This window comes from Acanthamoeba castellanii, assembly GCF_000313135.1.
Source record: "Acanthamoeba castellanii str. Neff unplaced genomic scaffold scf7180000084753, whole genome shotgun sequence".
Classification (NCBI taxonomy): domain Eukaryota; phylum Discosea; order Longamoebia; family Acanthamoebidae; genus Acanthamoeba; species Acanthamoeba castellanii.
In genome coordinates this window covers 175,153-201,459 of record NW_004457538.1, presented here as the reverse complement: position 1 = coordinate 201,459, position 26,307 = coordinate 175,153, and the positions used below count along the sequence as shown (strand labels likewise).

General features: G+C 59.5%; 7 protein-coding genes and 1 pseudogene across 7 annotated transcripts; 5 read left to right on the top strand and 3 right to left on the bottom strand.

The window, feature by feature from the left end:
• Positions 1 to 88: 88 nt before the first annotated feature.
• On the top strand, positions 89 to 3,928 carry ACA1_199030 (1acylglycerophosphocholine O-acyltransferase 1, putative; the record flags this gene model as incomplete). Its single annotated transcript, XM_004341695.1, has 15 exons — positions 89 to 196; positions 269 to 365; positions 456 to 648; positions 740 to 818; positions 920 to 1,412; positions 1,511 to 1,617; positions 1,916 to 2,017; positions 2,143 to 2,244; positions 2,340 to 2,423; positions 2,558 to 2,613; positions 2,720 to 2,817; positions 2,941 to 3,043; positions 3,145 to 3,245; positions 3,381 to 3,642; positions 3,721 to 3,928. The coding sequence occupies 15 exons, from the start codon at positions 89 to 91 to the stop codon at positions 3,926 to 3,928; spliced, it is 2,193 nt and encodes a 730-aa protein (XP_004341743.1).
• A 708-nt stretch (positions 3,929 to 4,636) lies between these two features.
• On the top strand, positions 4,637 to 8,502 carry ACA1_199020 (calponin domain containing protein; the record flags this gene model as incomplete). Its single annotated transcript, XM_004341694.1, has 13 exons — positions 4,637 to 5,306; positions 5,400 to 5,561; positions 5,651 to 5,766; positions 5,914 to 6,024; positions 6,105 to 6,188; positions 6,344 to 6,413; positions 6,609 to 6,754; positions 6,844 to 7,054; positions 7,153 to 7,274; positions 7,396 to 7,461; positions 7,613 to 7,717; positions 7,854 to 7,976; positions 8,104 to 8,502. The coding sequence occupies 13 exons, from the start codon at positions 4,637 to 4,639 to the stop codon at positions 8,500 to 8,502; spliced, it is 2,385 nt and encodes a 794-aa protein (XP_004341742.1).
• Positions 8,503 to 8,595: 93 nt separating this feature from the next.
• ACA1_199010 (JmjC domain containing protein 5 (Jumonji domain-containing protein 5), putative) lies at positions 8,596 to 10,775 on the bottom strand (the record flags this gene model as incomplete). The annotated part of the gene is made up of 9 exons (XM_004341693.1): positions 8,596 to 8,855; positions 8,950 to 9,067; positions 9,164 to 9,277; positions 9,374 to 9,583; positions 9,814 to 9,838; positions 9,946 to 10,085; positions 10,196 to 10,267; positions 10,390 to 10,486; positions 10,672 to 10,775. 9 exons carry the CDS (start codon positions 10,773 to 10,775, stop codon positions 8,596 to 8,598), a joined length of 1,140 nt encoding a protein of 379 aa, XP_004341741.1.
• Positions 10,776 to 11,025: 250 nt separating this feature from the next.
• Positions 11,026 to 12,425, top strand: ACA1_199000 (uncharacterized protein; the record flags this gene model as incomplete). The annotated part of the gene is made up of 5 exons (XM_004341692.1): positions 11,026 to 11,670; positions 11,725 to 11,826; positions 11,918 to 12,002; positions 12,080 to 12,132; positions 12,264 to 12,425. The coding sequence occupies 5 exons, from the start codon at positions 11,026 to 11,028 to the stop codon at positions 12,423 to 12,425; spliced, it is 1,047 nt and encodes a 348-aa protein (XP_004341740.1).
• Positions 12,426 to 12,607: 182 nt separating this feature from the next.
• On the bottom strand, positions 12,608 to 13,144 carry ACA1_198990 (uncharacterized protein; the record flags this gene model as incomplete). Its single annotated transcript, XM_004341691.1, has 1 exon — positions 12,608 to 13,144. The coding sequence occupies one exon, from the start codon at positions 13,142 to 13,144 to the stop codon at positions 12,608 to 12,610; it is 537 nt and encodes a 178-aa protein (XP_004341739.1).
• Positions 13,145 to 13,643: 499 nt separating this feature from the next.
• Positions 13,644 to 16,925, top strand: ACA1_198980 (RhoGAP domain containing protein; the record flags this gene model as incomplete). The annotated part of the gene is made up of 15 exons (XM_004341690.1): positions 13,644 to 13,869; positions 14,070 to 14,107; positions 14,229 to 14,350; positions 14,473 to 14,612; positions 14,744 to 14,831; positions 14,933 to 14,975; positions 15,104 to 15,199; positions 15,310 to 15,384; positions 15,564 to 15,669; positions 15,754 to 15,806; positions 15,902 to 16,027; positions 16,106 to 16,130; positions 16,331 to 16,389; positions 16,423 to 16,494; positions 16,734 to 16,925. 15 exons carry the CDS (start codon positions 13,644 to 13,646, stop codon positions 16,923 to 16,925), a joined length of 1,461 nt encoding a protein of 486 aa, XP_004341738.1.
• Positions 16,926 to 17,233: 308 nt separating this feature from the next.
• On the top strand, positions 17,234 to 23,909 carry ACA1_198970 (viral Atype inclusion protein, putative; the record flags this gene model as incomplete). The annotated part of the gene is made up of 24 exons (XM_004341689.1): positions 17,234 to 17,342; positions 17,482 to 17,561; positions 17,720 to 17,806; positions 17,971 to 18,093; positions 18,203 to 18,361; positions 18,572 to 18,644; positions 18,715 to 18,842; positions 18,921 to 19,009; positions 19,123 to 19,209; positions 19,294 to 19,330; positions 19,460 to 19,905; positions 19,982 to 20,177; positions 20,262 to 20,795; positions 20,854 to 20,925; positions 21,071 to 21,174; positions 21,253 to 21,437; positions 21,555 to 21,853; positions 21,946 to 22,039; positions 22,161 to 22,304; positions 22,459 to 22,878; positions 23,024 to 23,205; positions 23,314 to 23,408; positions 23,522 to 23,687; positions 23,817 to 23,909. The coding sequence occupies 24 exons, from the start codon at positions 17,234 to 17,236 to the stop codon at positions 23,907 to 23,909; spliced, it is 4,002 nt and encodes a 1,333-aa protein (XP_004341737.1).
• Positions 23,910 to 24,488: 579 nt separating this feature from the next.
• The window catches only part of ACA1_198860, a 7,437-nt pseudogene continuing 5,618 nt past the window's right edge, over positions 24,489 to 26,307 (bottom strand).

The window sequence follows — 26,307 nt, the reverse complement described above, 5'->3', positions numbered from 1 at the left end:
GAGTGCGCAGCAGGAAGGCGGCGCATCTAGAAATGAAGCCGATGTAGATCCAGATGTGGACGCTGGCGATCTTTACATTGACGAGGCCATGTTTGCCATGCTGCGTGAGAGGCGCGAGGAAGCCCTCAAGCACATCTCGGATTACAATCCCTTCGTTAATCGCACTACTAAAACTTCGCTCTTAGAAAAAGTCAAAGTACGTCCCACGTGTCTGTAGTCTTCGCCTTCGGCATTCTTTGATGTAAATCGTTTGATTGGGCACCACCAGCTTGTGGTGGGTGGCTGCACGGTGTTGCCTCTGCGCTGCTTGGGCCTGGGTCCCTTGTTGCTGGGCCTGTACGGCCTCACCAGTCTCTCCATCATCGGTACGCAACTCACACCCCTGCTCTGCATTTGTCCTCAACTCACCATGTGTGTCGTGCGTGTGCGTGTGCGTGTGGGTGTGTGTCGTGCAGGCCTGTCGGATGAGAAGCTGAAGGAGAAGCCACTCACATCCTGGCGCAAGGGCGTGCTCTACCCGACCGTGAAGTACGGCTCGCGCGTGCTGCTCTTCCTGCTCGGGTACCAGTGGGTCAAGACCAAGGGCGAGGCCTCCGCCGAGGCCCCGATCGTCATCTCCAACCACCCCTCCTGGTTCGAGCACCTATGGTACGCACGCGTCTCCCTCCGTTTCCATTTCGGCCGAAGCCGCCGCTCCACTCGAGTGGCCGGGCGCTCAATTCACCTCCACCTCCGCCAGGTTGCTGCACGTGTATGTGCCCAGCGTTGTGGGAAAGGAAGACGTCAAGAAAGTGCCTCTCTACGGCACCTACGCCAAGGTATCGCTCACGCCCGACCGCACACGCCCGACCACACACACGCACACACACACACACGCGCACACGCACGTTTGACTATGTGCTGAACCGCGTGCGTGTAGGCGATTCAAACGATCTTTGTGAAGCGCAGCTCGCCTGAATCGCGAAAGGAGGCGGCCGAGGAAATCTACGAGCGAGTGTCGACGCGCTACGAGAGGCTGAAGCAGCGCAGCAAGAAGGACGCCGACGCCGACGACCTGCAGCGGCAGCGATACGAAGAGCGCGCGAGCAACAAGCGGGCGAAGAAGGCGGCCAAGCAGCAGCAGCGAAAGCAGAAATCCAAGGCCAGCCCGCAGGACGACAATGGGCTGATGGGCGACGAAGAAGAGGAGCAGGAACAGCATGTCGACATTTCGCCCGACGGAACACCGAGGGAGGAAGAGAACGGCGTCGACCACGACGGCGGCAAGAAGAAGAAGAAGAAGAAGGGAAAGAAGAGGAGGAAAGCGAGCAGGACCGACAAAGGCGTGTGGCCTCCGCTGTTCCTCTTTGCCGAGGGCGGCAACTCGTCGGCGCAGGGTTTCATCTCCTTCAAGCTGGGCGCCTTCAACCCTGGTATCATTCTCACCACCCGCGCGCACCACTGCCACAGAACTAACGCGACCTCTTTCTCTTTCGCTTTCGCTTTCCTCCTACTTTACCAACGGGCGAAGGTGTTCCAATTCAGCCGGTGGCCGTGACGCTTCCCTACAAGCACCACGATGTGTCCCCGGCTCCCGGCACCAAGAAGTTCTCGCTCCTCGTGCGAACTCTGTGCCAGGTACCGCCATGTGCGCGTGTCGTGTCGTTGGTCGTGTCGTGTCGTGTGTGTCGTTGGTCGTGTCGTGTCGTTGGTCGTGTCGTGTCGTGTCGTCTCGTTGGTCGTGTCGTGTCGTTGGTCGTGTCGTTGGTCGTGTCGTGTCGTGTCGTGTCGTGTCGTGTCGTGTCGTGTCGTGTCGTGTCGTGTCGTGTCGTGTCGTGTCGTGTCGTGTCGTGTCGTGTCGTGTCGTGTCGTGTCGTGTCGTTGTGCTCATGCTGTTCTGTGTACCTGCTGCTTCTGTTGCTGCCCTACGTCACAGTTTCACAACAAGATGAACGTCACCTACCTGCCCGTCTACTATCCGAGCGAAGAGGAGCAGAACGACCCCAAGCTCTACGCCCGAAATGTGCGACAAGCCATGGTACGTGAGACCTAACGCACCTACGAGAATAGCAGCCATTGCCTTTCGTCTGCTTTGTCTTCTTCTCACGTACGCAATCCGCGCCATCGTCGTCTTCTCGATTGACCTCCGCTGCCCGGGCGCAGGCCGATGAGTTGGCCACTTCTGGGATTCAGGCGACCGAACACTCCTACGAGGACGTCATCCTGTTGCACCACGCGCTGCGAAGAAGATATCCCCACGAGAAGGTCCGCCGTTAATCCTATCATCAGCTTCCCACTTCCACCGAGCGCGAAGCTGACCTTCTTCTCTCTTCTCGGCGCAATCGTCGATCCGGATGCAGGTGCTTTTGGAGACGCGCAAGCTGCTCGACCATTTCGAGATACTCGAGCTCAACAAGAACACGCTCACCCGCTGCCTCGACAAGGTAATATATTGCTTTTATATAGAAAGTCCAAATATCTATATAACTACCGTCTCTCGCCACCTCACACATACGATTCGATCATCGCTGTTGTCGTTGTCGTCTCACAATTTGTTACGACGGGTTTGCACACACAGTTCATTGCGATGGACACAGACCGTTCGGGCGAGGTCTCCTTCCAGGAGTTCTGCAGGTAGGCGCCTTCCTTCCCTGTACCCGCGGTAGTCTTTGTGTCTTGGGACATGCCGGGCTGATTGGCTGACGCCTGTGCCCGCGGCCGTACATCCATTCGTACGTAGTGTGTTGTACCTGCCCGATGCCGACATCACGTCGCGCCTCTTTGCCTTCCTGGACATCGACGGCGACGGCCGCATCAACTTTCGAGAGTACATCACCGGTACACATTCATTGCCATGTCGTCACGGGCACACGCACTCGGGTGTGGAGGGTGGTTGCTGACCTATCTATCTTTACGATCGCGTTCGTTGCTGCTTCTCTCTCTCCGATCGCGCGTGCGCAGGTATGGCAACGCTCTGGAAGGTCCTCAAGCCTCGCGCCCTGACCGACGTCTTCGCGCTCTTTGCCGGCGAAGGAGGAGACCACTTCACCCTGAGCCACGCAAGGTATGTCTGCCCGCCAGCGGGTCACCGCCTTCTTTGTGTACCACGGCACACGATCAACCCACCTTGCCCCCGCCCCCCGGAGCGCTCACAACTGTCGCCAGGGAGACGTTGAGGGGCCTCTTCGAGTGCCTCACCGACGAACAGATCGACGGCATCTTGTCGAAGGTGGGCGACCTCAAGACCCCCGACACCATGACCTTCGGTACACCACCCAGCCCGCCGATGGCGATTGGAGACGACGACGATAGAGCCACTGCCCCCTTTCGATAATACTCAAAATCCGCTTCACGTGTGTGCGGTGGTGCGTGCGTGTGCGTGTGCGGTTGACAAAACACAGACGAGTTCGAGGCGTGGGCGAAGGACAACCCCGAATACATCCATCTGCTTTTGACCACAGACCAGATGGCGGCGGCGGCGAGGCGGCGAGGGAGCGCTGCAGCGACGGCAGGGCTCGCAGGGGAGGAGGAGGAGGACCAGAAGAAGAAGAGCAAGGGCAAGCAGAAGGCCGACGTTAAGGACGACGATGATGACGATGATGATGGTGTCAACAACGACGACTACGGCCTGAGGGAGATCCAAATCGAGAGCGGCTCGAGTTCGTCAGACTTGAGTTCGGACGACGAGGTGGACCGCACCAACGGCGAGCGCACGACCTCCACCCCCAGCAGCAGCCGCAGTGGGAGCGGCAGCGAAGAAGAAGAAGAAGAACTCCAAACGCTGCAGAAGGCACCGAAGAAGTCGGACAAGAAGAAGAAGAAGGCGAAGAAGCAAAAGAAGGGGAAGAAGCTGGACGAGAAGCAAACGAAGAAGCCGAAGACGAAGAAGAGGAAGAACAAACAGAGGATAGCATCGGACACGGAGCTGGCTACCAACGGCACGAGCTAACCGCCAACCCTAACCAGCACACAGTGTACAAATCACACACATTTTTTTTTATATATTCAAGCATAGGACCCTCGCACCACCACATACGCGCCTCTACATTCCGCACATGCCGGAACGGGACGTCTTCCCCCTCTTCTCTTTCATCTGCTTCGTCTTCGTCGTCTTCTTCTTCGTCTTCTCGTTTTCTTGCCTCATCAGAGAGAGCAGCAGTTCCGATGGAATTAAGGGGAGACAAAGTGTTTTGGAGTTTTTTTTGGCTTTTTGGAGTTTTTTGTTTGGTGTCCCTTGTGTCACTTACTGTTTTGGGCCTGCAGGGCTGGCCCTAAAGCAGCCAGAATTTCATCTATTTTGATGTGTAACGAGAGGACATTGGGGTGGTGACGGCCCAGCAGCACACACACATCTAAGCACACACCCACTCCAAAACAGCACTGGCCATCTGCTTCGGTCGTATTGTACTACGCTATTATTGTTTGTTTTTTATTGCTGTCAGCAGCTGCGTCGTAGCATCTTCGTCTGAACCGCTTCTCTGCCCTGCTTGTATTTTTTATTTTGTTTTTCCTCTTCAATCAGGTACCCCCCCTTTCCATCAATCGATGCTGGCGAGGCAAATTGAAAGAGATTTCATCTGATCTTTCTTCTTCCACATGTGGTGATTGATTGAAGAAGAGTGATTGAATTGTTGATAGAGATTGAAAGAAAGAGATGATGGAGACAGAGGCGAAGAGCAGCAGCCCCGAAGCCAAGGACAAGAAGACGAAGAACGCCAAGCGGAGGAAGGGTTCGGTAATCGGCCCGCCACCAGCATCTGCGGCACAACCACCCGCGGTCGATAAGAAAGACGGAGGCAAGGAGAAGCCGCCTTCGGCCACCACCTCCACGACGCCCAACAAGAGCCCGACGAACAAGAGGCGAAGCCTTTTGATGATCCTCCGGCGTGACAACATCCGCACGGACGGCAACGAGGCGGCCTCGATGGAGATCGTCGACGCGCACCACGGCAACAGCAGCGGCACCGGCACCGACAACAGCAGCAACAATGTCAACAAGGGACTGGCCCGATCAGCCAACGATGACGACCAAGGCACCGCCGCTGCCGCCAACAACAAGAAGAAGACGAAGGAGACCAACAAGGAGAAGAAGGAGAAAGAAAGGAAGACGAAGGAAAACGCGAAAGCGAAAGCGAAAGCGAAAGAGAAGGAGAAGGAGAAAGAAAGAGGGAACAGCGAAGCTGTGGGCAAGGAGAAGGAGGTGGAGAAGGAGAAAGAGAAAGAGGAGGAACACAAAGAAAAGGCCAAGGAAAAGGAGGACGCTCGGCCCAGCGTAGGAGAGGCCCACCTGCTCGACTGGTGCCGCAAGCAGACCGAGGCCTACGCCGGTACGGCCACCCAATCATCGTCATCGTGATTGGCTGCCTGCTCGGCGATTGGTGGATCGGATCGGGGCTGATCGCGTGGATTGGTTGGCGCAGGGGTGGCGATCGAGGACTTCCAGGCGAGCTGGCGGGACGGGATGGCCTTCTGTGCGCTGGTCCACCGCTTCAAGCCCGACGCGTTCGACTTTGCCTCCCTGCAGCCCGACAACGCCGACGCCAACCTCAAGCTGGCCTTCGCCACCGCCGAGAAGGAGCTCGGTGCGTGTCCACCGCACACGCACACACGCACCACCGCACACGCGCACGCGCACGCGCACACGCTCATTCTGGTCGCGTGGTGCCCACAGGGGTTCCGTCGTATCTGTCGAGCGAGGACGTGGCAGACAGCGATGGGGCGGACGTGCTGACCTATCTCCTCAAATTTCACTCGCTGGTCGTCAACGAAAACGGCCACAACGAAGCCGTACGTGTCGTGTCCACACGTGCGCCGTGCCAAGAAGGGGCAAAACCTGATGAGAGCGAGTTGTGCGTGTGCGTGTGCGTGTGCGTGTGCGTGTGCGTGTGCGTGTGCGTGTGCGTGTGCGTGTGCGTGCGGTCTTGTCTTCCGTAGGCCGATACGTCGTCGTGCGTGATTTTAGCCGAGCCGACGATCAACGCGTCCGGCAATGTGGCCGAACCGGCGCAGGTGCTGGCCGCACTGGCCTCGTCCCGCCCACGACTCGTACGCGCGGCCCTTTCTTTTTTGAAGTCTTTCTTCGCGCCCGCCGCCTGCTGCTGACGTGGCTGACTGGCTGCTGGCAGGCATCGCCCAAGCGAGCCGGAGCGGCGGCTGGACGACGACCGCCCACGCGCGGCGTGCGAGCGGGCGACAAGATCTCAGTCAAGGTAACCAGAGCGCACACACGAAACACACACGACACACGCTACACACGCTACACACGCTACACACACGACGCACACGCTACACACGCTACGCACACGACGCACAAGACGCACTGCCGCATCGCACACGACACTCACAAGCGCTGACATGGGCGCAGGAGGCGGTGGAGAACAAGAAGGGAAATCAGGACAACACCGTCTTTTGTATGGACGGAGATCCCGACCAGCGTACAGCCTCGCCCCATGTGTCGTGTGTCGTGTGTCATGTGTCATGTGTCATGTGTCATGTGTCATGTGTCGTGTGTCGTGTGTCGTATGTCGTGTCGTCGTGTCGTCGTGTCGTCGTGTGTCGTGTGTCGTGTCGTCGTGTGTTGTGTGTCGTGTGCCATGTGTCGTGTTGTGTAACTGATCGTTGACCCACAGTGTCGGCCTCCTCGCCGCGAAAGCGCGGAGCGACGATGAGTGGGTCGCCGGTGGCGGCGAGGGCAGTCGCCTCGAGCGCCCCCAACCGCGCCCGCAAGGGCACCGCCCCGCCGCCCCTCGAAAAGTCCCCCACCACACTCAACCGAGTACGCCCGCTCCCTCCACCGCACTCGCTCACCGCACACGCTGCACCGCACACACCGCACACGCGCTCACCCTTGTTCATGCAACGCAGGCGTCGGCGACGAGCGAGGGCGACGTCGAGATGCCGGAGTGGAAGCGGAAGCTGATTGAAAAGAAGCGGCTCAAGGCGGCCGCGGAGGCCGAGGCGTCGTCCAACGGCGGCCAAGCCCCCCCGCCGGCCGGCCAAGCCGCCGCCAAGCCGGCTGACGAGAGCGACAGCGAGTGCCAAATGATGGAGGGCTTCCTCTTCAAGCGCGACGGAGGTGCGTGTTGCGTCGTGTGCGGTGTGTGTGCGGTGAGCGAGTGCGGTGAGTGTGCGGTGTGTGCGGTGGTGGGCTGACCCGTTGATTCAAATGCGCAGAGCGGTGGGTGCGGAAGTGGTTTGTGTTGAATGGGCCGCATCTGGTCTACTACGGGGACAAGCGCACGGAGAAGAACCAACTCTCACCGCAGGGCATCCTCTCCCTCGAACTCGTCTCCGCCGTACCAGCCCCCCCCCACTCGAGTCGTGTGTGTCGTGTGCCGTGCGTGCGGTGGTGCGTGCGGTATCGCGCGTGTGGCTCATCGTTGTTGTTCGGCGGTGGCGGTGGTGTTCGACCACCAGGTGGCGCCGTTCACGGACAAGGCCAACGGGATCGAGATAACGGACCACGCCGACGGTACCTATCAGGTCTACGCCAGCAGCCGCGGCGAATACGAACTCTGGCTCGACGCCCTCAAGGCACCATACACCCCCTTTCCCCTCCCCTTCCCCCCCTACGCCCCCTCTCGCCGGGCTCTGTCGTTCCACCCGGCCCCACCTGACTGGCGGTCGTTACCAGGGGGCGCAGGCCAAGCACGCCCACCAGCGGCTGGTGGACCGATCGGCGGCGGGCTCGGATTCGCGGCGCGGGTCGGCCTCGACCTGGTCCCACATCGCCTCGGCCGTACGCGATCGACCTCCCCCTCCTCCCTTCCTCCTCCTCTCGACGTGGTGCTGACCTGGCATCGTGAACGCGTGCGGTGTCGTGCGTGTGGTGCGTGTCGTGTGTCGTGTGTCGTGTCGTGTGCGGCACAACGCAGGCTAAGGAGGGCGAGCTGATGATGCTGCCGGGCAAGGGGCTGGGCTCGATCATCGGCGGCCGCAAGTGGAAGAAGGCCTACGTCATCGTCAAGGACGGCTTCATCGAACGATGCGAGGCCAAGGTAACGTCGTCGCTCACCTTCGTTCTCATGTTTTTTTGTTCTTGTTTTCTTTTCCGCGAGTGCTGACCGCGTGTCGTGTGCGCACGCGCGTGTGCGGCTGTGTGTGGTTAATGGGGGGGGGTAATAGGGTGCGAAGCCCAAGCTGCGTGTGCCGCTGATCAAGTGCGAGTTCGCGGCACACGAGGACCGGACGCAGAAGCACGCGTTCCGGGTGGCGACGGCCAAGAAGAAGCTGTTCCTGGCCGCCCCCGACGACGAAGACATGCACGCCTGGATGGACGCCCTCCTCAAGCAGCGCCGCTACCTCGAGCAGGCCATCGACGCCATCGCCGCCGCCGCCGCAGCTTCGTCGCCACCACCCGAGTCATCGTCGGCGTCGGCGGAGAACAACAACCGAGGGCGTCGGAACACCAACGACGGCGAGGCCGGGCAAGGTGGTGGCGGCGGCAAGGCCGAGGAGGCGCCAGCGGCGGAGCAGGCGCCAGCGGCGGCCAAGGACAAGGGCAAGGAGAAGAGCAAACCGTGAAAAACACACACGTCACGCACACGACACGCACGACACACGTCTCTGGAAAACAATGTTTTTGCGTCGCATCACCATCAACTGGTTGGGTGTGGTTCATGAAGAAGAAGCAGAAGAAGAGATGATGGTCTCTTTGGAGATGTCGTCGGCGTTGATGTTGGCGGTGGCGTCGCCGCCGCGCCAGTTCTTGCCGCGGATCTTGATGCGGGGCGGCTTGGCGACGGGCTGGACACGGGCCGCCTCCGCCGCGTAGGCCTCGGGCGAGGGCCACTGCTCGCGGTCCCTCTGGTCGCAGTACGCGGTGATGGTGCCGATCATCTGGTCCAGCAGCTCCTCCGTCAACTCCTCCTTGTACCCTGCACACACGACACGCGCGGAACCGCACGCGCGCGCACACACACACGGTTAACGGAGTGATTAGGGCGCGAGAATGGGAGGGGGTCAGCTTACGGCCCCAGAGGAAGGACCAGAGGGCGGCCTTGAACTGGTCGCGCGAGTAGCGGCGCGAGCAGAACGTGAAGGCCTGGTTGGTGCTCATCCGCCGGTTTTGCTCGATCACGTTCAACATCTGTCGTGCGCGTGTCGTGAGGTGATGTGTTGTGTGTGTGTGTGTGTGTGTGATGTGTGTGTGCATGTGTGTGTGTGGTGCGGCATAGATATGTACGTAGTACTTGAAGGTGTCCCACAGGGGACCCTCGGCCATGAGCTTGGGGAGGAACTCGCCCGTCGGGTCCCCGCAGAAGCAGTTGACCGATATCGTCACCTCCGTCGTCGTCACCTTCAACCCCCCGCCCCCCACACGCGCGTCAACTCATGTACGGCGTGTGCGGCGAGCGTGTGCCGTGTGTGGAGCGTGTGCGGTTGGTGCGTGCACCTGGTGCCAGTAGCCGTAGGGGAGGAACAGGACCTCGCCGCCGTTCAGTACGCACTCCTGGCACGCCACGTCGCGGAACTTGGGGAAGCGCCGGGCGAAGGCCGCCACGGCCTCGGGCTCGTGCTCGTGCCCAAAGTACTCCGAGAGGTCCATCTGCGTCTGCAGCGAAATGCCCGCCGACCCCAACGGATTCGGGTACACCTTCTCCAACTGATCTGCTTCCCCGCGTGTGCGGTCGTGCGCGTGCGGCGCGCGCGTGCGGTCGTGCGTGTGCGGTCGTGCGTGTGCGGTGTCAGTTGAAAGAGAAAGAAAGAAAAAGAAAGAAAAAGAAAGAGAGAGAAAGAAGTGCCTGGGGCGAAGAGGCGGATGGTCTTGGAGCCGGAGAGGATGAGGAGGAAGTTGTCGTCGGGGTCGATGTGGAGGTACTCGTAGTGCCCCACCGGCGCGATCCACAGGAACGGACCTCTGCCACACGCCGCACACACACCACCGCACACACCACCGCACACGCGGGGTTAGGTGAATGTGTGAGTGCGTGTGTCGTGCGGTGGTGTGTGTGCGGTGGTGTGTACCGGTGGAGCTTGGGCACGAATTCGGGCATGACGAAGTCGTCGGCGATCTGGGGCAGCGCGCGGTTGATGTTCTGCACCGCGAGGTACTGGTCCCGCGCCCGCTTGCTGCCCTTCTCCACCTCCGCCACGTAGTCCGAGAACTGCACCGCACACACGCCGCACCGCACACACGCCTCAGCAACCCGCGTGTGCGGCATGCATGTGTCGTGTGTCGTGTGCGGTGAGTGCGGTGAGTGCGTGTGCGGTGTACCTTGATCTTCTTGGTGAAGTAGGTGGTGCCCTGGCGGTAGGCCGCCGTGTTGGTCTTGTGCCGCACCTCCACCTGCACACACACATTCGCTCTCGCCGATCAGCGATGCTGCGGTGTGTGCGGCGTGCGTGTGCGGCGTGCGTGTGCGGTGGTGGCGTGCGTGTGCGTGTGCGGCGTGTGTGTGGCGTTGGCACCTCGGTGTCGCCGAGGCGTTCCTTGAGGTAGGGCAGGGTCCACTTATCGCGCACGGGCCAGCCGTCCATCCACCCCGTCACCACCACCGGCTTGTTTCTATATTATTGATATATTTTTTGAGATGAGAACTTACTTATTTAAATAATCAACACAATCAGACATTAATATTTATTTCATATTTAGGTGTTAGCAGTCATAATATAAATAACGAAGTTCTAAAAGACTGTATGTAAATAATAATGGCAGTTTCATTTCACATGAATTTGGTAATTAAAAAATACTTTCGCAAGTAGTCGCGGTGGATGGTGGCGATGTCGGGCTGGTGCAGGCGAGGCACTGCCGAGTACGACACCAACGGCTTCACCTCCGCAGTCGCGCTCTCCATCTCGTCTGCTCTTTGCATTTTCCTTTCCATTTTCCTATTTTCCTCCTTTTACGAGTTTGCCGTGAAAAGCCGACCCAAAATCAACGAGGTCCACCAATTGGGATCTTTACTAGCTGCCGACCAACCGCGGAAAATTGAGTTTTTGACTACAGGAACCATGCTGCTCCGCCACTCACCGTCACGTGCCACCCACTAAAGGCCGTCCACACCCAACAACAGCACAGCCTCAACAATTCATAGCACACAAGGCATGGGCGTGCCTCGTCTCCTGGTACCCGTGCTGCTGCTGCTGCTACTCGTCGTGCTCGTGGTGGCCGCAGCCTCGGAGGCTCGCGGCTCGGCCAGTGCGGCCGTGTGCGACGCCGAGGGCGAGTGCCGACCGGCAGCAGATTTCTCAATCCCCAAATTCAAAGAGGAAACAACCAAAGATGAAGATGACGATGACGATGATGAAGATGCGGCGCCCAAGTTGAAGCAAGCCCTGACCGCGCTGATGAAGTGGGTGGTCGATGCCGGGGGCGACGACGAACTGCCGGTGGCGCTGGTGGCGACGTGGGCGACGCCCGAGGTGGTGGTCGAGGCCCAGGGCACCCCCAACGTGCCCTGGCGCGGCCGCTACGAGGGCACCCGCGCCGCCGCCGCCTTCCTGCGCCGCCTCCGCCGCGGCATGAACGCCACGGCCGCCGCCAGCACGAACGCCACCTTAACCGATGACGCCGCGGCGGGTCTACAGTGGTCAACTGCCGCGGCCGGCGCGGGGGCAGAGGTGGGCCTGGTGGTAGGGTGGGAGCCGCCGGCGGCCGCGTCGTCCGAGTGCGGCGCATGGCTGATGGCCTGGGCCGACGCCGGCAGCGGCAGTGGCAGTGGCGTGGGTGCCAAGCTGGCCCGGCTGGTGGTGCACCACACGCGCTCGCTGGCGTGTGCCGCGGCGCACCGCACGCGCGCCCAGCGTACGTTCGACGGCGCCTTCGCACACTTCTTCCGCAAGGACTACGACGCCTTCCGCACCTCGTTCGCCCCCGACCTGGTCCTGACCTGGCACGCCGACCCGGTGAGTGCCTTTTGTCGTGGTGTGTGTGCGTGTGTGTGCGTGTGTGTGTGTCGTGTGCGATGCTGACCGAACGTGTCTGTGTGTACGGCAGCCGGTGGGCAAGGTGTTCCACGGCAATGGCGAGGAGGGGCTGATGGCCTTTATTCACAGCCGCGTGCAGATCTTCCTCCAGACAAGTACGCGGGTGTTTTTCTGATGGCGCACACCACCGCACACCACGGCTCATCATTTCCTTGGCGCGTCTGTTCGCCAGATGTGGAGTTCGACCCCATTGTCTCCGACGAGTCCAGCGCCTCCTACTACGTGGTTCGCAATTCCTCTTTTCGGTTCCATCTTGTTGACCGCTGACTGGCTGACACACACACACACACACACACACACACTGTCACACACACACACACACACACACACACACACGCTAAATACGACGCGGCCAGGTGTTCCGTCCGTTGACGGTCCGGGCCACGGGCCAGGAGTTCGGAGAGGTGCGCGGGCTGCTGGTGGTTCACATCAACGAGGCGGGCCTCATCGACCAGTACCACATGACCGTCCTCGACCACCGCGTCAACGCCGCCCTCGCCCGATCGGTCCCCGAGTAGAGAGAGAAAATGAACCAGCGTGGGCATGCCAGCTTGGGCTGGGGGCTGAGGCGACCAAGAGTCTCTTTCTGTGAGGACCTCCTGAGGGCTAGGCCAAGAGAACAAGGAAGAGAAGAAGGATGCACAAAACTTGGTTGGCATGTGCAAGTTAGCAAGTGAGCCAAAGGGTGATGCATCCTCACCTACCCGCCGGTGTGTCCGCCACGGCGCTCACACAGCTTGGCCAGGTCGCGCAGCCTGGCCTGGGTGACGTCATCGGGTTCGACGCCGGCCTGGTGCATCTTGGCCGCCACACGCTGGCCTCGTGCTGCGTCGCCGGCGCCGAGGCAGAACCCGAGCAGCGTGTTGAAGCTCTTGGCCGTGAGGCGGTCGTGCTTCAGCGCCGAAGTGGGCTGGCGCGCTGCGAGCGAGTCGAGAACGGCCTCGGCCTTGTCGAGCTGGCCGTTGCGGGCCAGCGCCTCGATGAGCGACGTGAACTGGTTGGCTTGAGGGTGGAGGCCGTGGAGCGAAGTCATGGCGTCGAACTGGCGCTCGGCCTCGTGCGGCAGGCCGGCAAATCCCGCCGCATCGATGACGACGCTGAACGTGGCGTGGGTTGGATGCACGCCCGCCTGCTTCATGTGGTCTGGCTGCCCGGCGTGCTTCATGTGGTCCACAGCGCGCAGCATCTGGTGATAGGCTGCAACAGGGTCGGTGGCCATGCGCTGTTCGGCGTCCATCAAGACCTGAGGTCACCCACCAACCACCCATCATCGATGGTGCACCACCGGGTTGGTCAGTTGTTTGCTACCCTTGGGGGGGGGAGGAGGGCTTTGGCGGCGGTTTTGGTGGTGTTGCGGCGCTGCTGCTGCTGCTGCCGGCGAGGGCGGTGGTCTCGCCGCAGGTGCGCGAGTGGTGGTGGCGGTGGTGGAAAACATGGCTTCGAAGGGCTGCAGCCAGACTCGCAGCCTCTGGTGGTGGGGGCCAAGAAGTGTGAGCCGCGAGCAGCAACGCGACGCTGGCATCGCGAGCGAAGAAGACAAAGAAGAAGAAGAAGAAGAAATGGAGGCAGCGCCCCCGATTCGCTGCAGCAGTGCAGTCATCGCCACCCGCCTCATCCTTCGCACTACAAAGGAAAAGGAAAAAGAAAAAAGAAAAAATGCAAAGAAACTGGATGCACAAAAGCGTTTTGTATTAATAAACAAAAGCTCAAGATTGTGCCTCTCGAGAACCAAATCGATGGAAAGCCCGGGCGCGTGGCCGCAACAAGGGGCGACTCAGCAGAGTGATGTGGAGGTGACGGAGGGCGGGGTGGTGCGGGTGCGACGACGCGTGGCGGGGCAGCGGGTGGAGCAGGCCGTGGCCCACGCCGCAGCAGCCGTTGCAGAAGATGAGGCCGGACGATACGAAGCCGCGCTCGAGGAATACCTCGCCGCCGCCGAACTCCTCCTGCACGCCAGCCTTGGTAGCCCCCTCCCCCTCCATCTTCAAGAGCAGCCTATATTATTTCATTACATAACATGACATCCTCTTTTTCAATTTTAATCGCGTTTATTCATTGGAAAAAAAATGCGACAATAATTAAAATAGCAGTACTAATAAGATGTATTGAACCAATAACAAATAAATAAATAAATAAATACTCAAATATCTTGCTTTGTGCAGAGGATAATCTGTCGGGTCACATGCTGGGCGTCGTTCGGGTACGTGGCGTGCTATGTTGTTCGATGTCATGCTGCAGCGGCTGATTGGGCCGTGCGACCACCATCATCAAACCATTCTCAACTCAACGTCAACTGCAATTGCGCCAACACGGGACGGCAGGCAAAGGAGGCCGAGTACGTGGCACGCGCGCAGCTGCTCTCCGACGGACTCAAGAAGGCCAAGGCCGCCGCCGCTGCCAGGGAACGCGCGACCACCGAGCCCGTCCAACTCAACAAGTCCAGGTACCCTCCTACTGCTAAGAGTCCACGACAGCCGCCACCTTAACCACGGGCGAGAACGCTGACGTGGCGCGTGTGCGGTTGCGCGTGTGTCGTGCGTGTGCGTGTGCGTGTTTATTTTCTAGGGGCGCACAGGGCAAGGAGGGGCTGTTCGCGCGGCTGCGGTCGAACACGTCTTCGTCGGACGACGTGGGGTTGTCCGACGCCGCGCGGTTCGCCGCCCTCTTCAGCCTGCCCGAGACGAGCATCGGCAAGAACGCCAACCGTACGTACCACCGCACCTCGCTCCATTTCCTATGCCGACTGTGCCCTGTGCGTGTCGTGCCTTACTTTGGTTGGTTGTGTGCGTGTGGTGTGTGGTGTGTCGGTGTGTGTGTCGTGTCTCGGGCGTGCTAGAGCTGCACGCGTGCGTGCTGAGTATTAGCACGAAGGAAGGGACGGCCCTGGTGACAGAGCAGAAGGCCCACATGCTCCTCCTCGGCAGGTATTTATTTATTTATTATTCATTTACTTGAAAAGTCAACTATTATTCATGTTATTTATTTATTTTTATTTATTTATGAATAACGAATTGCGCCGTGCCAGGTATTTGTATATTGCGACGGAGACGGGAAGCGAGGGACACGTGGTACGCGCTCGCGCAGTTAAAATAAGTCACCACCCGCGGCCGATGGACCCTCATTCGCGTACATGTGCGGTGTGATGTGCGGTGTGATGTGCGGTGTGATGTGCGGTGTCGCGTGTGTTTGGTGATAGGAGAAACTGCTGGTGACGGAGATCACATCGGTGGACAAGAAGCGGCAGGGCCTCATGTCCGCGCGCATCCAGTTCTCCACCCTCCACGACCGCACCGTGCGTGGACCCAGCCCCTCACTGCCGTCTTTGGAGTGTTGCAATGCACTAACACTGTGCGACTCTTCAACTCACCTGGTGACATGTGTGTTTTTTTGGCTGGAACGTAGTATGGGCTGGGGTCTGTGAAAGCGGACCTCTTCGAAGCGCTCACCACACAGCTCGCCACACTATGCGAGCAAACGGTACGCACGACACACGCACGACACACGCACGACACACGCACGACACACGCACGACACACGCACGACACACGCACGACACGCGCACGACACACGCACGACACGCGCACGACACGCGCACGACACACGCACAACACGACATACTCACCCGGCCAGCGCGTGTGTGTCTTTCTTAACACCAGAAAGTGTTCGGGGTGCCGCTCGACGAGCTGCTGGTGCGCGAGGGCAGGCTCACCCTGGGCATCCCCAAGATCGTCGAGGAGACCGTCAGACATATCTCCAGCCACGGTACCCAGACCGCCCGTAAAAGCTGCGTCGTGTGGCGTGTGTCCTGCGCTTACGCAATGTTTTTTTTTTTTTGCATTGACGCAGGGCTTACACAAGAGGGCATTTTTCGGATATCTTGCGATCACATGCAACTAATGGTACACACCGCATCGCACGACATGTTTGACACATGACAAGGCCGATGATGACACGCGCCCGATATATGGTTGCGTTGTGTTGCGTTGCGTTGCAGCGGCTGGTGACGAAGGTGGACCGAGGGGTGGACATCGATTGGCAGCAGGAGGAGATCCACGCCTGCACCGCCCTTCTCAAGAAATACCTGCGCGACCTGCCCCAGCCCCTCTTCTCTCCCGACCTGGTTCGCCTTCCACGCACACACACACCGCACACACGCACCGCACGTACTAAGCGCTACCCTTTGGTCGTCACCACACAGTACTCTTGCTTTATGGCCATCCACAGTACGTCCCACCTCGTGTCGTGCGTGTCGTGCGTGTGTGTGTGATGTGGTCGGTGGTGCATGTGGTGTGTGTCGTGTCGTGTCGTGTCGTGTCGTGTCGTGTCGTGTCGTGTCGTGTCGTGTCGTGTCGTGTCGTGTCGTGCGTGCGTGTGTGTGTGTGGTGTGGAGCGATGGCTGATGTTGAGGTGTGTGCGAGTGCAGCGTTGCTGGAGGGCGACACGGAACAGGCGGCGATGGCCAAGATCGAGTCGCTGGTGCGGGTGCTCCCCGGCCCCGCCCTGCGGCTGATCAAGTACGTCTTCGACTTCCTCGACCTCGTCGCGTCCCAGTCCTCCGCCAACAAGATGCACCTCCAGAACCTCGCCGTACGCCGCATCCCCCACCCCTCAATCCACATTACGCACACATGTGCGGCCTGTGCGATGCATGACACTCACACGTGTCATGACACTCACGAACAGTTGATTTTCGGACCGATTATGATTGGTTCCGACGAGGAGGGACTCAACACAGAAGCGGTACACGGCTCACGCAACACGACACAACACTCATCAATCTAAGCACGACACACACCACACACACCACATCACACACACACACACAGTTCCTGCGGGAGGCGGAGGCGTGCAACAAGCTGGTGCTGCTGATGATCACGCAGAAGGAGCGGTTCTTCCCGGCCGACCTGCTGACCGCCGCCCAGCTCCACTCGGCCGCCGGTGGCGGCAGCGGCGCCCAGGTGCCCAAGTACTCGTCGGCCAGCCTGGCCACCTCCGCCTCCCATCACCGTGGCGCTTGACCAACGCCTGCCCTTCGCCGAATTACATTTTTGCTCTTCTCCAACCACTGTGTGCGGTGGTGGGTGTTGTGTGTGCGGCTTGGGGTCCAGTCTTTCATCACGCACCCCCGGCGCACTCCGGTAAATACGAAATATCAGCTACATGCTCTCAAGAATGCGCCAGTGAACATTCCAGTGGGGAAGAGGAAAAAGAAAAATGAATTTCTTTTTCTAACCGTTGTTCCTGTCTGTGGTGCAAGCGCATCGATTGCGAGAGAGAAAGATCACGCGTGCGGGTTGGGAGATCAGCGTGCACGCGGCAGAGAGTGATGAGCGATCTGGAAGAACAGGAAGAGTACCGCGAGGACTCGCAGGTTGAGGAGGGGGAAGGCGACGACGACTTTCTCACCCAATTTCGTGCCGTACTCGACAAACTACGTACGAACGACCTGCAATTCGCCCTCATCTCTATTGATCTCTATTTTGAAGATAATATTTCGTTGTTGTTTTCATTGATTTATTCAATTCGTTTTAATGCTCGTTTTTCTTTTTTTCATTTTTATTGGCGCGCCACCAGGCGAAGCGGGCGACTCAGAGGAGCTCGAGCAGCTGGAGAGTGCCTATCGCATCGCGTGCGACCGCGAGCACGACTTCAAGGTTCGCTACTTGCTTCCATTTTTTTATTTTTATTTTATTTGGAACACGTGTACCAAGCACGCGCGGCAGTCGTTATTTCTATTTAAATATATATATTATTACTGAAATAATATTTTATTTATATTATTATTATTATTATTATTATTTGTTTATGGCAGACGGCAGCGGAGATCGGTCAGATGCTGGTGCAGAAGAACCAGCAGCTCATGGAGGAACTCGAGGAGGCCTCCATCTGGCGAGACCAGGTCCTCTCCTCGCTCTTCCCTCTCAGTGCCTCTCAAGCCCCTAGCGCTGACGTGTGTCGTGTGCCATCTCGTGTCGTGCTACGCCGCGTGTGTGTCGTGTATGCGTGTGCGATGGTGTGTGTCGTGTGTCGTGTGTCGTGTGGCGTTGACGGGGGGTGATACAGTATGACACACAACGGGACGCCAACAACGAAATCCTGACCACGCTGGAGCGGCTCGAGGAGGCCAACCACCTGCTCCAGCAGCAGAACCAGGACTACGAGCGAAGCATGGTCGAACTGCGCGCGGTACTCACCCATCATTCGATTCATTCCATTCCTTCCACGTGCGCGTGTGCGGTGGTGTGTGCGGTGTGTGCGTGATTTGAAAGTGAATGTGGGCGGACCGCCTCTGCAGAGGTGCGAGGTGTTGCAAAGCGAGCACGTCACGGCGGCCGAGATGCACAACGCGCTCGAGGAGGAGGTGGAGAAGCTGCAGGACAAGGTGCGCTCGCTCACACTCGAGCAGCGCGTCAACTCGGCCTACAAGGAGAAGACCCGACAACTCTTCGAGCAGGTACGCACCTGCCCTCAACCTGTAGCCTTCATCTCACTCTTCACGTTCTGTTCCAACCATCTGACATTCGCGACACGACATGCACGACACACAATCAATGACACGACACGCACGGCACACACACACACACACACACACACACACACACACACACAACACACACACACAACACACACACACACACACACACAATAGTTGGAAAGTGCGAAGGAGTTGACGGAGGAGCTGCAGGAACAAACGGTGCAGCTTCAGAAGGACAACGCCTCGCTCAGGGGCGATCTCGGTACGAGCCGCACACGCATCACCGCACACGCACCAGTGTCGTAACGTTTGGTTTTTGCGGGGGCGCGCAGAGGTGTTGAAGACGACGTCGTCTAAGAGCCAGAACGCCGAGTACGAGGTCAAGCAGCTGCGGGAGCAGGTCAAGAGCCTCAAGGCCATGCAGGACCAGAACAAGCAGCTCAAGGACAAGCTCGCCGTGGTTCGTTTTTATAAAACCTCTTGCGTGTGCGGTGGTGCGTGTTTCATTAACACGGTTGCACTGGATTGCATGGCACAGATTCAAGAGGAGCACGCCGACCTGACGAGCATCGTCGAAGAGAACCAGCGGCTCACCGACGCCGTCAACTCGCTCATGAAAGTCAACCGGTACGTTGCCCTTCATGTCGTGTGCGTTGTGTGCGTTGTGTGTCGTGCGTGTCACACGTGCGTTTCCCTGCCTCACGTCCCTTTTCCACGGCACGACACCGCGGTGTCTGAAGGCACTTCCGGGAGCAGCAGGAGAAGGACCAGGCCCTGCTCGAGGAGGCCAACCACAACATCCAGAGCCTCCAGGTCGCCATCGAAGAGTACGCTTCGCCCCCCCCCGTGCCCTATTCTGTCGACAAACATTCCTTACGTTCCTGACATTCCTGCCCATATCGCCTCGCCAGGCAAAAGCTCGCCGACCAAGACTCATCCCTCGCCAGGGTACGCCGCTCGTGTTGTGTCGTGTCGTGTCGTGTCGTTCGTTGGTCGTGTTGTGTCGTGTTGTGTCGTGTCGTGTCGTGTTGTCTTATACGTGTCATGTCGTGTCGTGTCATGCATCTGCACGCGCAGGATCCGTCGCTGGTGGCGCTGGAGCTGGAGCAGCGAGTGCTGGACCTCATGCAGCGGGTGCTCGACGACGACCCGGGCTCCAACGGTGAGCTCAACAACGTGCTCGAGGCCGAGATTGCGCGCCGGGCCGACCGCCTGCTGGCCATGCGCCGGGCCGAGCTCGAGACCCAGTACGAGCTCGAGCTCCAGCGTCAGCTAGCCAAGGCCCGCGAGGACATCAACATGAAGATCATGGAGATGCAGATGGCCAAGATGGTCGAACGCGGCAGCCACCACGCGGCTGCGAGCGAGTCGGCCAAGCGCGAGCGAGACGAGGGCGAGGGCGAGGGCGCGGCGGACATGCAGTTGGGCGACGACGAGGCGGCGCAGAGCAGCAAGCGCAAGAAGCGGTCGGACACCAGCGGCACGCCGCCGCCCGTTGCCACCGCACCCGCCACTGACTGGGAGTACGCACACACGCACGACCGTACACACGCACACGCACACCCACTCACCGCACACATGGTACGCGCGCGCACACAGACAAGGATCGCTCAAGCGTCGGAGCACGGACATGTCGTCGCTGTCCACCCGGCGGGCGGCCGCGATGTCGCTGCCGCCGCGCAAGATCTCGCTCGGGTCGGGGCGGTCGACGTCGCCGCGCCGCATCTTCGAGAAGCTCGCCCAGCACTCGCCCCGCTCGCCCCTGCAGAGCACTGCCACCACCATCGGCCTTCGCGTACGCTCGTGTCGTGTGCGGTCTTGAGAACACGCGTGTGTGTCGTGTGCGCTAATGAGGAATGTTGTGCTTTTGGTTGGTCAGGCGCCGTCGCCCACAAAGCTGGAGCTGCCGCCCATGGAGGCCCCCATGACGACGACCACCACCACCGCCGACGAAACTCTGCCTATGCTCGCCGACGAGCAGCCGACCATCGAACAAGAGAAAATCGAACAGCCGCCCGCAACCGAAGAGAAAATCGAAGAGGAAACTAAAGAAGAAAAGATGGAGGAGGAGAGCACGACGACCGAGCAGCAGCAGCAGCCCATGGAGGAGGTGGCAGTGGAGGCCGTCGCCGTCGAATCACCGGCGCCGGTCGAGCCGGAGTCGGAGCCGGAGCCGGAGCCTGCCGCTATTGTTGTGGACGAGCCCGAGCCCGCGGTGGAGGAGGTAGTCGAGGACAAGGTCGTGGAGGAGGAGACGAAGCCCGAGGAGCCCACGCCGGCCGAGCCCGCGGTCGTCGATGTGACGCCCAAGGCCGAGGCCGAGGAGGTGGTGGTGGTGGAGCAGCCGCCCGTCGTCGAGCAGCCGACGGAGGTGGTGGCCGAGGCCGAAATCCCCAAGGAGGAGGTGCCCGTGGTATGCCTGCGCCTTCTTCCTGTGGTCGCCTGTGGGCTAACGCGCACACACTCTGCAGCGCTCGCTATCGGCGCCCGTGGCGCGGAACTCCATGTCCATCCTGACCGCTGAGTCGTCGCTCGCTACTGCGGTACGACCCCTTCTCCCCATCCCAACCATCGCACACGCGCAACACACGATCATACGCAGCACCGCACACGCACACAGCAAACAATAACAACAATATATAATAATAATAATAATAATAATAATAATAATATAACAATATAATGCAGGCGTCAGCGGGCCTCACTACGGTGCCGGCTCTCGAGACCGCGGCCTCGCCTGCGGCGCGCCACATCCCGCCCGCCAAGCCCGTCCCGCCACCGCCCACCGAAGCGTACGTCGCGGCCGTCTCTCTCTTTCTCAGTCGCCCCACACGACTTATACCGCGAGTGTTGGGGGGGGGCACATACAGAGGCGCGCGCCGTAGCTTTGACGACGCGTCGGTCAAGCGACCGCGCTCGAACTCGATCACGCAGTCGCTGGCCTCGTCGTCCTCGTTCGCCGCCTCGACCCTGCGGGACAAGGTCGACAGCGTCTTCGCTAAGCCCTCGGCCCCCGCCCGCAAGAAGGACCAACGCAAGACCATCATGCCCGAAGGTATTTATTTATTAGTTATTATTTATTCTGGCGAATTTTCATTGTTTTTATTTAATTGAAATTAATTTATTATTTACTGATCGCGGAATGTGTGGAATGGATGTAAAAAAAATGTAGCGCGAGCGCTGCCGCGACTGCATGGGCCGGAGGAGGGCTCGATGTCGCCGTTCATGATCTCGTATCGGAACCCGACGCAGACGCTGTCGCTGTCGCCCCGAGGCGGGAAGGCGGGCACCACCTACACGCTCCACTCGCGCCCGCACACGCCCTCGCTCGTCGAGGAGCTGCTCACGTCGGCCTTCCGGCTCGAGGCCTCGCTCAACCGCATCAACCTGTTCGCCATGAACAGCGACGAGGCCAACACCTTCCGCCTCATCGACGTCATGACCGACCACATCGTCCAGCACGTCGTCAAGGTAATGCAAACACGCAACACCGCACACGCACACATGACACACGACACGACGACACGCTGACGTCATGGCATGGTCCTGTATGGCGGACATAGGCCAAGTCGTTCAACTGCCCGGACGAGCTGCGGCAGAGTCAGAAGGAGGAGGGCGCCCAGGAGCTCCAGCGCCTCCAGTCCCTCGTCAAGCCTGGTACGCCCGCCTCCTTTGTTTCTGCTTACTGTCGCCCATCGTCTGACGCTGTGTGTCGTGTCGTTGGTCGTGTCGTGTCGTTGGTCGTGTCGTGTCGTGTCGTGTCGTGTGCCGTGCGAAGTGGTGAATCTGCTGTTCTCGGAGTCGCACAACGGGGCGTACCACATCAACTTCCGCACGTGCCTCAAGCAGATCAGCGAGGCCAACAGCAAGATCGCCACCGCCTGCACCCTCTCCTTCATCGACGACAGCATCAAATTCATCGGTACCCTCACACTCACCCTCACCCCCCAAAATCCACACCGCACGCAACACGACACTCGCTCATGCGTGTGTCGTGTCGTTGGTCGTGTCGTTGGTCGTGTCGTTGGTCGTGTCGTGTCGTTGGTCGTGTCGTGTCGTGTCGTGTCGTGTCGTAGAATCGAAGATCGATATGCCGGGCGTGGTGGAGGACGAGGAGCTGCAGCAGCAGTACCGGCACCTGATCGAGCTGTCGCCCAACATTCTGGTCATGTTCAAGGAGGCCCTGCTCAACCCGGAGGACTCGGACCGCAAGCGCGTGCTCCACGCGTCGATCGATCTGGCCAATCAGATCCGCTTCAAGATTCAGCGAATGGGCCGCGCCCGCGAGCTGCCCATGACCCTGTCCCCGTCGGCCCTGCGCCGCCCCGGCTCGGGCCTGCGGACGAGCGCGGGTGTCGACACGTCGACAGTTGAACAGATCGTGTCGACGCCGACGCCGAGCTTCACCAGCAGCAGCTCAACGAGCAGCGTCGACGTCGACAGCAGCGATGGCCGCGACAGCAAGGGCAAGGAGAAGGACCACGAAAAGCCCCTCAGTACGAGCCCCTTCGCGCCGCGCGCGATCAACGACGTCATTCCTGACGTGTGTGTGTGTGTTTGTGTGTGTGTCGTGTGTGGTTGTGTGTGTGTGTGTGTGTGTGTGTGTCGTGTGTGTGTGTGTGTCATGTGGACGCAATGCAGCGGTGGACATCGATCAGTTGAGGAACGAGATCGCGATGGAGCTGGAGGACGACGAGCTGCGCATACTGGCGCGCATCGACAACGTGGTTGAGCGGCAGCTGCGACTGCTGCAGATCGAGGAGCGCAAACACATCCACCTCATCCTCGACCTCAGGGACAAGCTCAATGACGCCAACCTCGCGGTACACGACACGACACGACACGACACGACACGACACACACACACACACACGAGCAACCGCACACGTGTGCGCACACACTCACACACGCATGAATGGTTGGGTGGACAGGTGATGAATAAGACGATGCGGAGCGTGTTGAGCTTCAACGAGCTGGTGCAGCTCTCCGACGCCTGCATCGACAACGTGCTCAAGGAATCCAAGAAGTAACCGCCCATTCCTCACATTCCTCACACTCCCAACCTTGAAATAACCATGTGTTGTGTCGTTCTCCCCGCGTGTCGTGCGTGTCGTGCGTGTCGTGTCGTGTCCACTAAAGGTTGTTCAAGCTGCCGGGTCTGCGCAATCCGTCGTTGATGGCCCTGGCGATCGATCTGGTGATCGAGGTGGCCGTGCTTATGAAGCGCTGCAACGACTTCTCCGTGGGCATCAACCAGCCCACGCTCGAAAAGCTCGAGAAGTTCAAGAAGGACTACGCCCTCCGGGTACCCACAAACTCGCCTGCGTGTGCGTCGTGTGCGTCGTGTGCGTCGTGTGCGTCGTGTGCGTCGTGTGCGTCGTGTGTGTCGTGTGTAGGTGCTTAAATGTTGACACGTTTCGCGCAGGTACGGCAGGGTGTGGCAACGCCATCGCCGGGCAGGGGAGGCTCGCCCAAGAAGGGTGCACCGGGCGGCGGCATCCTCTCCTACTTCTTCGGCCGAGGGTGATAATGCAATCTCACCAACGAATGAACTACAAGTTATTGTTTGCAAATAACAATTTACATGTCTCAAACTGCCCACCAGTGAGTGCATCAGAATTACAGCCCACCCCTGGTGGGTGATGAGCACAGTCAAAAGGAAACCACAACTTCTGCAGGTAAAAAACAATCAAGATCAACAGTGGGAAGTAGTACAGGCCACAGCACAGTGCCATTGGGTGGAGTCCCTCCTCTTCAAGTACGTTGTACCTCCTCCTGGCCCTGCCTTCCACTCCTACAAACACAGTGTTGGGAAGAAGGTGACAGTGAACCTCAGCAAAATTTGAGTCCCAGTTCTTGACAGTGTACCTGTTTCACTAACTCTGTTGCGCTGATCACTGTGCCAAAGCCAGAGGCCGCCGCCACATGGACCAGGCGCAGGAGGTGTTCGACCATATGGTGCAGCAGGGCGTGCGACCAGACGCCACAACGTTTGGCACACCCATCCACAGGCCAAGCTGTATGAGTGCCGTGGTGGACAGGAGGGTAGAAAAAAAAAGCAGGGCAAGGAAACTAATCCTCTTGGCTTTGAGCAACACAGACATTTTTACTGGGCTGCGTTGGTCCTGCCGCGGTCCTGTTGACGCGCGAGGCGAGTTTTGAGGCGCCGCCGGAGCCGCTTATTGTCGTCGTGCAGGCGGGCGATGACGGCGTCCCGCTCCTCGGCCTCCCGGTCGGCCCCCAGGTCGGCCATCCAGCGCATGTAGTACGCGTCCCACAGCTTCAGCCGCCGCACGCTTGTTCGTGGGAACAGCACTCGCCCCTCGTCCTCGCCACCTCCGCCGCCCGCGCCGTCTTCGCCCGCCCTCTGCCGTCGCTCTTCGCATTCGTCGTCGCTTTCGTTCTCCTCGCGCCCGTCGCTTTCGTCGTCGTCGTCTTCGCTTTCGCCAACGCCGTCGTCGGTGTGGTCGTGGAGGTGGTCGTTGTCATCATCAGAGGAGTGGGCGGAGGGTGGTCGCTGATCGTGGCCTGACTTTCCGGCTGCGGCGGAGGCCTTGCGCTTGGCGGTGTAGAGGTAGTTCTTGAAGCGCCGCTTGTGCTGCTTGCTGTTGATGTAGCTCCACAGCGACACCGTGCGCGCCGCCAGGTTGTGCTCCCGCATCTCCCGCTCCGCGTTGGCTGCCGACCCGCCGCCGGTGAAATCACCGCACACGCACACCGCACACACGACACACACCTCACACACGACACACGACGCATACACCGCACACGACACGATACACACCGCACAGGGAGTGTAGGGGAGGTACCAAGAAAAGTGCCGAACTTGCAGTTGTAGTGCTCGTCGAGAATGGTGATGAGGAAGCGCTCGTTGAACTCAAACGACAGCGGAAATTGCTGCATCACTTGCCACACGCAATCTGCTCCTCACGCGTCAAAAGACACCGCACACACAACACAACACCACGACACTCACACACACACACTCACACTCACACACACACACACACGGCTCACACCGCACACCTGACTCACACCACACACGACATACACGACACACGCACGAGGCCAAAACTCGACGTACCAATGAACATGGTGAAGATGGGCGTTTCGTTCTTGGTCGTTCCCACGTGCGCGCATCGCTCCGTGAACTGGTGCCCGAAGCTCAGCCACTCCTGTGTGTGTGTGTGTGTGTGTGTGTGTGTGTGTGTGTGTGTGTGTGTGTGTGTGTGTGTGTGTGTGTGTGTGTGTGTGTGGTCCGTGTGTGCGGTGGTGCGTGTTGCATCGCGTTCAGCGAAGATCGCGTGTGCGGGGCATGGGTGGTGTGGGTACCTTTTCGATGAGGACTTCGAACCCGACGATGGTGCGGTAGTAGGGATCTAACAGGAGCTGCGCCAGCGCCGTCAGCTGCGGCGTCCTGTCCCACCCGTCCGTGCCTGTCCAAACACGCAACATATGAGCCATGCCTCGCGTGTGTCGTGTCATGTCTTGTCTTGTCGTGTTGTGTCGTGTGTGCCGTGTGGGTCGTGTGCGTCGTGTCGTGTCGTGTCGTGTCGTGTCGTGTCGTGTCATGTCGTGTCGTGTCGTGTCGTGTCGTGTCGTGTCGTGTGCGTCGTGTGTTGTGTCGTGTCGCGTCGCGTCGTGTGCGTCGTGTATGGTGGAGGGCGTACAGTGGACGATGACAGACGTGTTTCGTTTATGTACAAATTCGGCGATGCGTGTCGCTGCGGTCAGCACGTGCGACAAGTTGTCCAGCCATCGCGACCCAGCCAGCGCCGCATAGTAGTGGTCCGTCAGCGTCCCTGCATCACGCACCACCGCACACACACACACACACACGCACACGCACACCACACACACACACACACACACACACACACACACACACACCACCACCACCACCACACACACACACACACACACAT